General features: G+C 37.0%; 2 protein-coding genes across 8 annotated transcripts; one reads left to right on the forward strand and one right to left on the reverse strand.

The window, feature by feature from the left end:
- Positions 1-72: 72 nt before the first annotated feature.
- LOC102613198 (uncharacterized) lies at positions 73-1,969 on the reverse strand. 5 transcript variants are annotated; one of them, XM_052439754.1, is made up of 5 exons: positions 1,731-1,967; positions 1,536-1,559; positions 1,346-1,458; positions 1,078-1,245; positions 74-1,000 (listed from the first exon to the last, which is right to left on the reverse strand). In XM_052439754.1, the coding sequence occupies exons 3-5, from the start codon at positions 1,353-1,355 to the stop codon at positions 528-530; spliced, it is 651 nt and encodes a 216-aa protein (XP_052295714.1). In that variant the 5' UTR covers positions 1,356-1,458; positions 1,536-1,559; positions 1,731-1,967; the 3' UTR covers positions 74-527. The 5 variants fall into 5 exon arrangements, with proteins under 5 accessions (XP_052295712.1, XP_052295713.1, XP_052295714.1 ...); XM_015532707.3 differs by having other exon boundaries at positions 1,536-1,562; XM_052439752.1 differs by lacking the exon at positions 1,346-1,458 and having other exon boundaries at positions 73-1,000; positions 1,731-1,969.
- Positions 1,970-4,049: 2,080 nt separating this feature from the next.
- Positions 4,050-6,789, forward strand: LOC102612695 (hypothetical protein). 3 transcript variants are annotated; one of them, XM_025101017.2, is made up of 7 exons: positions 4,050-4,328; positions 4,538-4,584; positions 4,729-4,783; positions 4,897-4,989; positions 5,085-5,174; positions 5,775-5,928; positions 6,222-6,789. In XM_025101017.2, exons 3-7 carry the CDS (start codon positions 4,757-4,759, stop codon positions 6,599-6,601), a joined length of 744 nt encoding a protein of 247 aa, XP_024956785.1. In that variant the 5' UTR covers positions 4,050-4,328; positions 4,538-4,584; positions 4,729-4,756; the 3' UTR covers positions 6,602-6,789. The 3 variants fall into 3 exon arrangements, with proteins under 3 accessions (XP_024956785.1, XP_006486344.1, XP_006486343.1); XM_006486281.4 differs by lacking the exon at positions 4,538-4,584 and having other exon boundaries at positions 6,252-6,789; XM_006486280.3 differs by lacking the exon at positions 4,538-4,584 and having other exon boundaries at positions 4,051-4,328.
- The last annotated feature ends 5,186 nt before the right edge of the window (positions 6,790-11,975 follow it).

Consider the following 11,975-nt stretch of genomic DNA (forward strand, 5'->3'; position numbering starts at 1 on the left):
TATCATATAATCTTCTTTCACTTTATTCACTAGGCTTTATAAAATGTATATTGAGATGGGCGTGATTCATAGCAGTGAATGTCAACCAATCAATTCCCTTTTCTTTTCCTTTGGGTAAAAAAGATGATAAAAGTTTTTTGATCTTATATAAGATCTAGAATATGCAATCTAACCTCTCAACTAAGGGTATATTTACAATGCAATGCTGTCTAGTACAACACACTCCACACTCTGTTGAAAATCTTGAATTTTTCGTTCCTCTAGTCTAATTATGCACACTTGGATAGTCATTAACTTATACAGACATCCATGCTTTAAACACTACTGATTTAAGTAATATAGCATATTTTTGCAGTAAAAATAGAGTTAACAAAACATAAAACCAACAGCATACTCCTCCAAGCTGTACTGGGTACCTACGAAATTATATGCACTTAGATTATGCTTAATGCAACACTGGCGTATATATGCTTCATTTAGATTGGTTCAATGGCTAGTTTAGCAAAGGCAGCGTCAAAATTTGGTAGTTAATTCTCCAACTTTGTTGCTTCAATCAGCTTACTCTCCATGCAATCCTCTTCTTTCTTCGCCAGTGCTTGCATATTCTCAATCAAGCTCAGAAGTCTACTCTTCTCCATTCTATGATTCTCAGCTTTGGTCTTCAACCCTTTTATCTGAAATTGAAACAACTTGAGCTCCGTCATAATATCACCTAAATCCACCAGCCTTCTCCTTAATGCAATCACATTGTACCCCAAATTTTGCAACTCTTCTATTGTTTTCCAAAGCCTTTTCGCTCTAACCCAGAAGTCCATTGCTTGTAGAGAGTGAATTTCTCTCACTGTTTCTTCAAAAATTCGATCCCATGCTGATATCAAGTTATTTCTTGTTAGCTCAGAGTAGTTTCGAAGCTGGTAAAAATGTGGGCTCTGCGGTATTCCGTTCAAGATTCGCGTGACCATTGTCAACGGCAACGGTGAATTGGACAATGGTTTTTTCTCTGCAACAATTCAATGATCAAAATATTAAGCATAATTCAACAAAAGAAACACACTTCAGGCAGAAAATTAACCTCACCGCCATCTGATTTTGCCTTAAACGACACAATGCCACTAGGAGCTTGCTCTGCAGATAACGTGCCAATGGCATCACTCGTATGCAAAGGGGAACTTGTACGACATTTATTACGCCTTTTACCAATCCTTTCCTTTTTCCTGAAGCCAAGAGCACTACTGCTGTTGACGGCTGAAAGCAAAGTTTCCATTAATTAGAAAAAAAAAAACACACTAATGCATGCGGATGATCACACTTGGAACGTACTAGCATCGATCATTGGACAATGTACCAGTAAACATTGGTAGATATGCAGGTTTAAAAGGTTTCTGAGAGATACACAGTAAAATGTACAACAGGTAGTTGACGCAGAGGAATCGAAGAGGCTTAAATTTGAGTCTGCTTCTGTCATGTTTTAAGAGAATCAAAACTTAGTTAAAAAACAGTAAAGTGTTGAGAGTAGAGAGAGTAAAAAAATTTACCAGAAGAGCCAAAGACGAAGGATCCTGCTGAAAATGCAAGAATTAATCAGAACATGCATACGATATAATTTTTCTCGAATCTAAATGTCTGTATTATTTCTAACTTCAATGCTACAATGCTACAATGTTGAAGATGAATCATGTACAGAGATACATATACTTTGGAATTGAAGCATCATCAATGGAGATACCTACCAGATGTTGAAGAAGCAAAATTTGCTGTATTAGATTCAAAAGAGAATGATTTTGAAAATGAAGCCATGGCTGCTAGTTTAGTTTTCTTTTCCAGTTTCTTAATGAATTGGTAAAGATAATTAGTAATGCGTCTTATATTAATTCTTGGGTTGGGTTGATTGCATTGGTGTTGATGTGGCCGGTTAAAAGCTTGGCTTGACTTTTGACTCAACCATGGAATGTAAAGAGACTTTTCTTTTGAAAGGTAATGTAAACGGTCAGTTTCTCTATTTGCTTGCACTCTGCTATTTATTTTACATTCCTTCCATCCGAAGTTTTGAATTTTGAAAGAACTGCCGATAAAAAAGAGGAGTCGTCTTTATAGAGACGACGTGTCGGGCAAGGATGAAGGTGTTATAAGACAGATACGTCGTTTCTTCGAATTTATCGGACGAACCAGTTCTGCCTCTACAAGTACAAGCGCAAGCTCAGGAAAAGAAGGTGAAAAAGTGATAATAAAAGAATTGGTACCAACTAGTTTTGCTAATGTATCTTTGCAAATTAAAGCAATGATTTCTTGGAGTAAAGATGAGGAAGTAATGGCGTTTTTGCTTCAAAATGTTTAAAATAATAATAAAAATGATTAATTTCATGCAGTCAATAAAATTCTGTTAACTTTTGCTGTTAATTTTAACTGATGGAGGGTAAAATTGAAAAAAATAATTTTTTTTTCATAAGGCCAAAGAGATAAAATATATTAGATTTATATAAAATTTTACAATTCATAAGAGATGTGCTTCTTAAACTTTGATTACCCAAATCAGTTTGATTCAAAAAGAATTAAAAAAAATATTTGATTTACCCAAAAAATACCTTGTTAATTAAACTTTGATTTAATTTTTTATTTAAAAAATTAAAGATTAAAAATAACTGAGTAGGGGCAAAAATATGATTTTGTAGGGATAAAACTATAATTTTGTAATAAATTATATGGACGGCAACATTATTTTATAATTAATTGTAGGGGCAAAAATATCATTTATAACTAATTTACTATTCTCATTAAAGTTAACAGCAGACGTTAATAAAATGTCACCTGCTTAGATTTTTTTTATAAATATCACCGTTTTAAAATTTATTAAAAATGTGTCACCCAAAATAATTAGGGGTTCGGCTGTGTGGCCACTCTTGCACTTTACCACCACCTTTGTCTTTTGTGAATTGGTTACTATAAAAATTTATTGAGCCCCTTGCACTCTATTTTATTTAGAATTTAATATAAGTATTAAAAGGAAAAATTAACCCTCATATTTGTTAAAATTAATAAAATTCTAAACATCTCTTATTTATTTATTTTTTCTCGTTTCTTCTTCACCTCTCTTCACTTTCTCTCTGTGATGAGCTTAATGGTGGCTTCAATTGTTGCTAAATGTTGCTGACTGACGGTCAATTTAAGGATAGTCGCTTGTAGGTTTGGTTGTTTGTGTGATGGTTCTTGTGGTGGAAATTATATGCATCAAAACAAAATCCTCAATTTGATATGAGAAGTTGAAGCGAGAGCAAGAGAAAGCAAAATGACGATGGCAAGGGTGAACTCAAGCCTCGCTTATCCAGAGTAATTCTACGTTGTGACTTTATATGTTGGCTTCAATGGATCTCCAGTTTCCTCTGCCTATAGTGATGTGGCTGACGTGATATTGTTTTGAGCGAGGAGAGAAAAGGCTGATGTAGGTCGAGGTTGTCGGTCGTGGTGCAGCTATGCCATCTTGTCGACGTGGAGCGGCATGGTGGCACCTAGTGGCTGGTAGCTTCCCAATGTGGGTATTTGGGTTGAGAGGAGACTAGAGAGATGAAGCCACGAGGGTTTGTTTTGAATTTAATTGTGAATTGATTTCGATCAAATGTGGCATTTGTGAGTATTTAGGATTTTTTTATTTAATGTTAGTTTTTTTTAAATTATAAGTTATAAATCGATTGATTTTGTAATTAACCCGAATCGAACACTCGTCCATGGTTCATATCCCTTAAAATTTTAACAATGATGAGTCAACTTTTTTTAAGTGATGGAAGATGAGCAATCGTAATTCCTTAAGAGAAGAAATAATTTTTTAGCATTCATTTAAGGGCATTTTTGTCTTTTTATTGATATTTATGTGTTAAGAAGATTAATGTGGCATGGTTGTAAATAAAAACTCTTTTAATATTACAAAAAATAGTAAATAAAAAAAAGTTTAAGGTGATAAATTGAATTTTGACAATGAAGGTAAGTATAAAGTGTCATAATACGTTTTAATAAATTATATATAAAACAGAGTACAAGGGGCTCAACAAAACATTTATATTAGTCACAAAAGACAGTGGCCGTGGTAAGCTAGCTACAACAATGGCAGCATAGCAGAACCCAGATAATTAAACCCCCAAAAAAAAGAAATCAGATTTAAATGATAAAAAATAGTAAGAAGTCCCAAAAATCACACTCCCTCCTCCGTTCCGTTGAGTTCTCAAGCTCTCTCAACGTTTTCTTCCTGCACCCTCTCTCTACTACATTCCCTCTGAGCTTTCACACGGAAGCCTGCAAAGAATCGGCGACCTGCGGTTCACGCTGGTGACGTCACACAGGTAAATTTCTGCTCTCTTTATTCTTTTGTTTGGTTTGAGATGTTTATGGAAGAGACGTACCAAAATTACTAATGTTCTCTATTTCTATTTTCCAAATTTCTTAATAGATTGAAATATAATATATAAAATCAATAATTTGATAGAAAAGTTTATGATATACTCTTTAAGTTACTTAGTTAAAGATAGTAACTTTACTCTCACTGGGTAAGTCCACCGTGAGGCCGCCGGAAAGTCGCCGTGAAACTGCAACGATAAAGTAAGCTCAAATGCATTTCGACATGTCCGCTGAAGTTTTTGTATTTTTTGTTTTAGATATCAATTGAAGTTTGTAAGTTTTCAGCTTTGGGCAAAAATTGTATTATTTAGATAATTTTTCCCTTCAATTTTCATTGGGTTATAGGTTCACAAAGGGGGTGATTCACTCACAAATGGCGCCGAGAAGAAGACCAAGAAAGGTAATCATAAACAGCACTTTTTTTTTGGTTTCTCACTGTCTTTAGTTTTCATTTATCGATTGCTAAAACGGGTCTCTTTTTCTTATTTTCATTTTGGGTTGGTTTTGCTGAAGAAAAATACCCGAATGCAAGCAGCACTTGAAGCAATGCAGGTATACGGGTTCTCAGAGGATTTGATTCTGAAGAAGTTAAAGGAACTCTTGAATGTATGTGTTCTTGTTTTTGTGTTTTTAGTTTTAAGCAAAAACATGTTTGGGTGTTAGTGTTTTTGACAAGGAAAAGTTTGGTTTTTTGGTCTTAGGTTTATGGAGAAGACAATTGGTTTTTTATTGAAGAGAATTCATACAAAGTCCTCCTTGATAACATTCTTGAGGAAGAGGAGCAACAAAAGGTAACTTTTTTATTTTTTACGTACTAATCTCACCTTCAACGAATCATGAGTTTTAGGGTTCCGTTCTATTTTTTCATCTTTAATTTTCTTAGAATGTAAATTAAAGGTTGATAGATGGAGTAGAAAAGAGATTGATAATAGCAAGTCATCTCACGAATCATATTGCAATTTTGGGATGGTTGCAAATGACACACTTAAGATCAATTTGCAGTTATGGCCTTTATGTTCATTAATGGTCTCAAACATGTTGACTGTGGGTTTTTATTTTTTTAGGTTGAGTCAATTTGAAAATGTTGGGTATTTATAAGGGGCTAAACTTTGCCATCCCATCTACTCCAATTTTGGTTGTTTATTTTATTGGTTTGATTCTGCTCTGTTCAGTTTTTATTTCTATCTGTTGTGATTGAATATGATATTTTGCTGCTATTTAAATGATATACTTTCTTCAAAGGATTCACATTTAGTTCCAACTTAGCTTCTCCTGCAATTGTTTGAGCCCCCAAATTTCTTCTAATTCATATTTACTTTCCATCTCTATATTAAGGATGTTAATATGAATTGATTTTGTTGTCTGCATTTTCTTTTATTCCTCTGTTGAAGGATGATACACTTGCTGGGCCCTCAACTGCCGCTCTTCCACCCCCCCACTCAGACGCGGAGGCTTTAGAAATCACTTTGCCAGCTAGTGAGGCCCTGGAGTCTGCACCACAGACATATGGGACTTCGGGTACTGCATTAGTGAGTTATGATTCAGGTAAATGACTTCACATTTCTCACTCTCAAAGCTTGACACTGCATACTTTAAGAGGTAATATATTGTGCCCTCCTCTGGAATTTTTTTGTTGCCTGTGCTCAGAACATAGGTTTTTCAGTCAATTCAATCACTTGGATCATTCTTTTTTCTTCCTTTTCCTTTATACCAGCCAAGAACTATGAATTGCTTTCAGGTTCACATTAGTATGGATTTTGACTAAACTGAACTTTGTACAAATTGCCTTGTATATTTATGCTGCAAATACAGTACATCAGCTGCGCTCTTTTTGATAGATTGCGATGATCGTCTGCCAATGCTCGCAGATGGAACTGGCCAGAAAGACCTAAACTTGGAGCAGAACTCAGGAGAACAGCAACATCTTAACATCCTTAAAACTTCTGATAAGGATTCTGGTAGTGTTGATCCTTTTGGAGATACTAACCTCTCGCCTCCACATGCCATTCACTCTGAACAACCGAAGCACACTGTTCGTATTAGGAAACGTAGACCTTACAATGGATGGATCAGTAATGACGACGAGGTCAATGAGGAGTGCTTTATCAAGCTTGAGCCATCACCATTACCAGTAGAGTTGGCAAAGCTGCTTTTTGGCACAAATATTCGCAGTAGTCGCAAGAAAAGGTGGGATTTGAGGCCTGAGGATCTAGTGTAGGCAAGGGTCTCTCACTTTTCTCGTCTCTCTTGTAACTATTCCTAAGAACGGAACTTCAAACTTTACTTGAATAGCGATTTTAGGTAAAAAGAAAAAAGCTTGCCAATTATGAAAATGTTTGTATAGCCTAATGGTTTATTCAAATACTAGATACCATCTGGTTTTGAATTCAGTCTTATGTTTTTATCTGTTCTATTTTCTCTTTGGCAAGAAAACTCTCGCATTCACATATTGCTAGTTTGGGCCTCAGATTCCCTCTGGTTCTGTTCAAGGGTTTTTGCTTGCCCTCATTAAATAAAAACTAGTTTGATGTTTAAAAAAAAAATTGTTTTGAAATTAAAAATTTTGAAAGTTACTTATCAGTGCTCTCAGCGAGTATGTTATTAAGAAAACAAAATGTTTTATGTTCTACTTTGATACAACCACTGCACAGCCAGTTGCTCAAGCTAGGCCTAAGAGACAACCCAAAATTCCCTTCAAGTTTCAAGATTTTGTGCAGGAATGATGGTGCAACCGATTACAACACTTAGATACTCTTAAGATATTGTGCTGAATTTGTTATTTATTTATTATTGCAATTCTGTTTTGCTATGCTGTCAAGTTTGTTAGAGAGAATATTTTTAGCTGTCAAGTTTGTTAGAGAGAATATTTTTAGCCGTTTCTAGAATTTGTCTGTAGCTCTCTTGAAGGAGTATTTAAAGAAATAAATAAACAAGAAAAGGGCAGCTCCCTTAAATCCAAAATACAACTCCTCTGTTCCTCTATTTTCTCTAGTCTCTACTCTTTACTCTTTCTAATTCTGGAGGACTCCACCCTCTAAAGCGGAAACTTAAATTCCAAAACTTGCTGCTGCTATCATTCTTATCCATCATTTGGTGCTTTCGTTGAGAGATGACAAACGAGGATATGCAAACACGATATCGAGCCCTTGAAGAACAGGTCACACAACTCAAAAAATCGACCCAAAAATCCATTGAAGACCTACGCCAAATCATAATACAACAGCAGCAAATTAACCAAAGTTCACAACAAAATCTGCAAGGTGCACAACAAGCCCTACAAAACTCTATAGCAGAGCTTGCTGCCAGAGTTACCATGATGGCACCCTCTCAGATTGGGTCCTCCACAAACCCACCAGCCTCTGCACCATCTACACCATAAAATACACAACCTATACAAGTTCAACTACAACCCACACAAAGCACAAGATCCATACGATGTGATCGATCAACATTTGATGGATCTAACCCCTTAGATTGGATATTTCAAGCTGAAAAATACTTTTCTTTCTATGAAACCCCAGAGGAGTAGCGGATTGATATCGCCAGTTTCTATATGACTGGCCAAACACTCTCTTGGTTCCAATGGATGCACAAGAATCAACAATTATCTTCCTAGGCAGCTCTCACCCGAGCTATTGAAAGCAGGTTTGGCCCTTCCTCTTATATTAATCATCGAGCTACTTTATTTAAACTTACCCAAACAAGTTCTGTAGAGGCTTACCAATCAACCTTTGAAAACATCTGTAACAGAGTCACCAACCTTCACCCAGATGCCATTTTAGATTGCTTCATCTCAGGTTTAAAACCAACTATTCAAAATGAGTTAGCTATTCACAAACCTTCTAACCTTCGTGATGCAATTGCTTTAGCCAAATTGATTGAAGATAAATTGCAATCTTATAACCAAAAATCCATTTCATGGAAACCAACCAATACACCAATACCCACAACTACCCGCAACGAAACAAATATACGACTAAATCCCCTTTTACCCCTTCCACCACCAAATCCATCAAACCCACCAAAGATTGCCCTTCCTATATGTCGTCTCACGGCTGTCGAAATGCAAACACGCCGTGCTCAAGGCTTATGCTTCAATTGTGATGAACAATTCAAGCCCAGTCATCGTTGTCGCACTCACCCTTTTCTGTTATTGTTGACAGAGGAACCATCAGAAATTTTACAAGAAGAAGAAATATTGGTGGAGGATACGGTGCCTAAGCAGTGAATCCAGGCCCCAAAATTTCTTTTCATGCTTTGATTGGAACAACTGGTCCTCAAACCTTCAGACTGAGTGCTAAAATTAATAATAAACCTTTATCAGTATTAATTGACACTGGGAGTACGCATAATTATCTCCACCCACGATTGGCTCACTTCCTTCATTTGGCTATTGAGAAGACAATGAGTTTTTTGGTAGCTGTTGGCAATGGGGAACGGATTCGCAGCGAAGGTCACTGTTCGAAAGTTAAATTCGAGATGCAGGGTGTTGGATTTGAAGCTGACTTTCATATACTAGATTTTTCTAGAGCTGATGCTGTTTTGGGGGTACAATGGCTGGAGAAGTTGGGGAAAATTATCACTGATCACAAAGCCTTAACTATGGAATTTACATATAAAGGGTAGCCTATTAAACTTGAAGGAGCTCAAAATATTCGGCCTAACCCTACTCTTATATCCTTTCACCAACTCAAAAGACTACAACAAACTACCTCAATAGCTCAGTACTTTCGTTTAGAACCCCAACTAGTCAATTCATCTTTAATTCAAAATATTCATCAGTCCATAGATTCCAACATTCACTAAGATTTCCTAACACTACTAAACCAATATTCAGCTGTATTTAGCATCCCAAAAGGCCTTCCACTAAATAGACCCCTTAACCACAAAATCACTCTTCTTTCATAATATAGTCTTGTGAAAGTTAAACCATACCGCTACCCTCGTTATCAAAAAAATGAAATCAAGAGACAAGTTCAAGAAATGCTTCAAGATCAAATTATACAACCTTCCACCAGCCCATTCTCCTCACCCGTCCTCTTGGTTCACAAAAAAGATGGGACATGGCAATTTTGTGTTGATTATAGAGCTCTAAATGCCATCGTTATCAAGGATCGATTTCTGATACCTGCAGTGGATGAATTACTAGATGAATTACATGGGGCCATCATCTTTTCAAAAATCAATTTGCGGAGTGGGTATTTTTAAATTCGGATCCACCCATTCGACATTTCGAAAACCGCATTTCAAACACATGAAGGTCATTACGAGTTTCTTGTAATGCCCTTTGGGCTGTCCAATGCCCCCTTTACATTTCAAGCCACAATGGACTATATTTTCAAACCTTATTTTTGTAAGTTCATTCTAGTTTTTTTTACGACATTCTTGTTTACAGCCGATCCCATGAAGAACACCTTTATCATCTCAAAATTATTTTACAGCTGCTCCACCAAAACTAATTGTATGCTAAGTTGTCCAAGTGCAGTTTCGGTCAAGCTAAATTAGAGTATCTCAGCCATTTAGTTTCAGCCCAAGGAGTGAGTGTTGATCCCACCAAAGTTCAAGCTGTCTTAAATTGGCCCAAACAAAAAACAATTGCTGTTGTGAGAGGTTTCCTTGGACTCACAGGGTATTACTGACGTTTTGTAAAGGGGTATGCCCAAATTACAAGCCCATTAACTGATTTGCTTAAGAAGGGCGGATTTGACTGGGGCGAAGCTGTTGACTTAGCTTTTGAGCGTCTCAAACGCGCTCTGACTGAAGTTCTTGTCTTAGCTTTACCAGATTTTTCTAAAGCCTTTACAATGGAAACAGATGCCTCTGGTCTTGCTGTGGGTGCGATTCTCTCCCAAAATCGACATCCAATTGCTTATTTCAGTAAAAAGTTGCCACCAAGATTTCAATCTGCACCTGCGTATGGTCGTGAGATATATGCAATCACGGCAACAGTTTGACGATGGCGACCATATCTTTTGGGTCGACCCTTCACCATATTCACTGATCATAAAAACCTCAAGCATCTCCTTACACAAACTATACAGACACCAGAGTAGTAGACTTGGTTGACAAAGCTGTTAGGGTTTGAATTTACAATTGAACATAAGGCCGGGGTTGAAAACAGTGGACCCGATTCTCTTTCATGATGGACAAGCGAAGCACAAAGTAATTTGATGTCAATTTCAGTTACTACTAGCACTTTCTTAATTGGAATTCGAGATGCCCTTGCTTTGGATTACACGGCCCAACAAATTCTTTAATCGATTGAGAAAGGTGCTTGCACAAATAATAATTTTTTTATTCAACAAGGCTTACTCTGCCATCAGGGTAGAATTTTTGTTCCCAACAATATGGAGCTCAGAAAACGCCTTCTGAATCTATTCCATGGCTCGGTGATTAGCGGGCATTCTGGGGAACAAAAGACTTATGCTCGATTATCAGCCAATTTTTATTGGCCGCAAATGCGTCGTGATGTACGGCAACATGTCTGAGAATGTTTAATTTGTTAGCAACCTAAACCAGAAATTTTTTTTCCAAAGGGCTTTTTACAACCACTGCCCATACCATCAAGAGTCTGGGAAGACATTTCCATGGATTTCATTACTTCTTTACCACAATCAAATGGTAAGACAATTATTTGGGTCATTGTTGATAGATTGTCCAAGTATGGTCATTTCTGTGCCTTGCCTGAGGGAGTTACTGCACCAAAATTGGCTGAATATTTTGTTCGCGAGTATGTTCGACTTCATGGATTTCCTAGATCAATTGTTACTAATCGTGGCCCTCTGTTTATTAGTGAATTTTGGCGAGAACTATTTAAATTGCAGGGAACAGAGTTACGGTCTAGCACTGCTTATCACCCGCAAACTGACCGACAAACAGAAGTGGTCAATCATTGTCTCGAGACATACTTGCGAGCATTTACTGGAGACTACCCAAATAGATCGTCTGCTGCTTTACCATGGGCAGAATATTGGTACAATACCAGTACACACAGTTCTACAGGGTTTTCACCATTCCAAGTTGTTTATGGCAGGCCCCCATCACTACCTCTTGTAGGATACTCCAGTGAAGACACCCCTATTGATTCTTTAAACTCTGCATTGTTGGATAGAGAAGCTTTATTGGCTACTGTCAAGCTGAATCTTCAGAGAGCACAATAAAGAATGCACACCCAAGCAAATCGTCATCATCGCAATAAGGAGTTTGAGGTTGGTAACGGGGTTTATGTTAAGCTTCAACCTTATTGACAGTCTTCTCTTACTCACCGTCTAAGTAACAAGCTTGCAAAAAAGTATTATGGTCCTTACCAAATAGTTGCACGGGTTGGAAAGGTTGCATATCGCTTATTGTTACCACCCGAATCTCGTATCCATCATGTGTTTCACATTTCAATCCTCAAGCTATGTCCAAATCCTGCTGAAGCTATTCCCATTTACCTACCACCAACTGTAGAATCTTATTCCATACCTCTATGCATTTTGGACCAGCGAACTATCAAGACAAATAAGCAAAAGGTCAAGCAAGTCTTAGTGCAGTGGTCTAACACCACACTAGATGAAGCTACATGGGAGAATTGAGAACATTTCCACGCC

Source organism: Citrus sinensis, chromosome 4 (assembly GCF_022201045.2).
Source record: "Citrus sinensis cultivar Valencia sweet orange chromosome 4, DVS_A1.0, whole genome shotgun sequence".
NCBI lineage: Eukaryota > Viridiplantae > Streptophyta > Magnoliopsida > Sapindales > Rutaceae > Citrus > Citrus sinensis.

Coding starts and splice junctions, on each gene's coding strand:
- LOC102613198 (XM_006486282.4), bottom strand. CDS start 1,797: ATGGCTTCATTTTCAAAATCATTCTCTTTTGAATCTAATACAGCAAAT. Junction 1,563..1,730: donor TTTTGCTTCTTCAACATCTG/GTAGGTATCTCC, acceptor TTGCATTTTCAG/CAGGATCCTTCGTCTTTGGC. Junction 1,001..1,077: donor TAAGGCAAAATCAGATGGCG/GTGAGGTTAATT, acceptor GAATTGTTGCAG/AGAAAAAACCATTGTCCAAT.
- LOC102612695 (XM_025101017.2), top strand. CDS start 4,757: ATGGCGCCGAGAAGAAGACCAAGAAAG. Junction 4,784..4,896: donor CGAGAAGAAGACCAAGAAAG/GTAATCATAAAC, acceptor GTTTTGCTGAAG/AAAAATACCCGAATGCAAGC. Junction 5,175..5,774: donor AGGAAGAGGAGCAACAAAAG/GTAACTTTTTTA, acceptor CCTCTGTTGAAG/GATGATACACTTGCTGGGCC.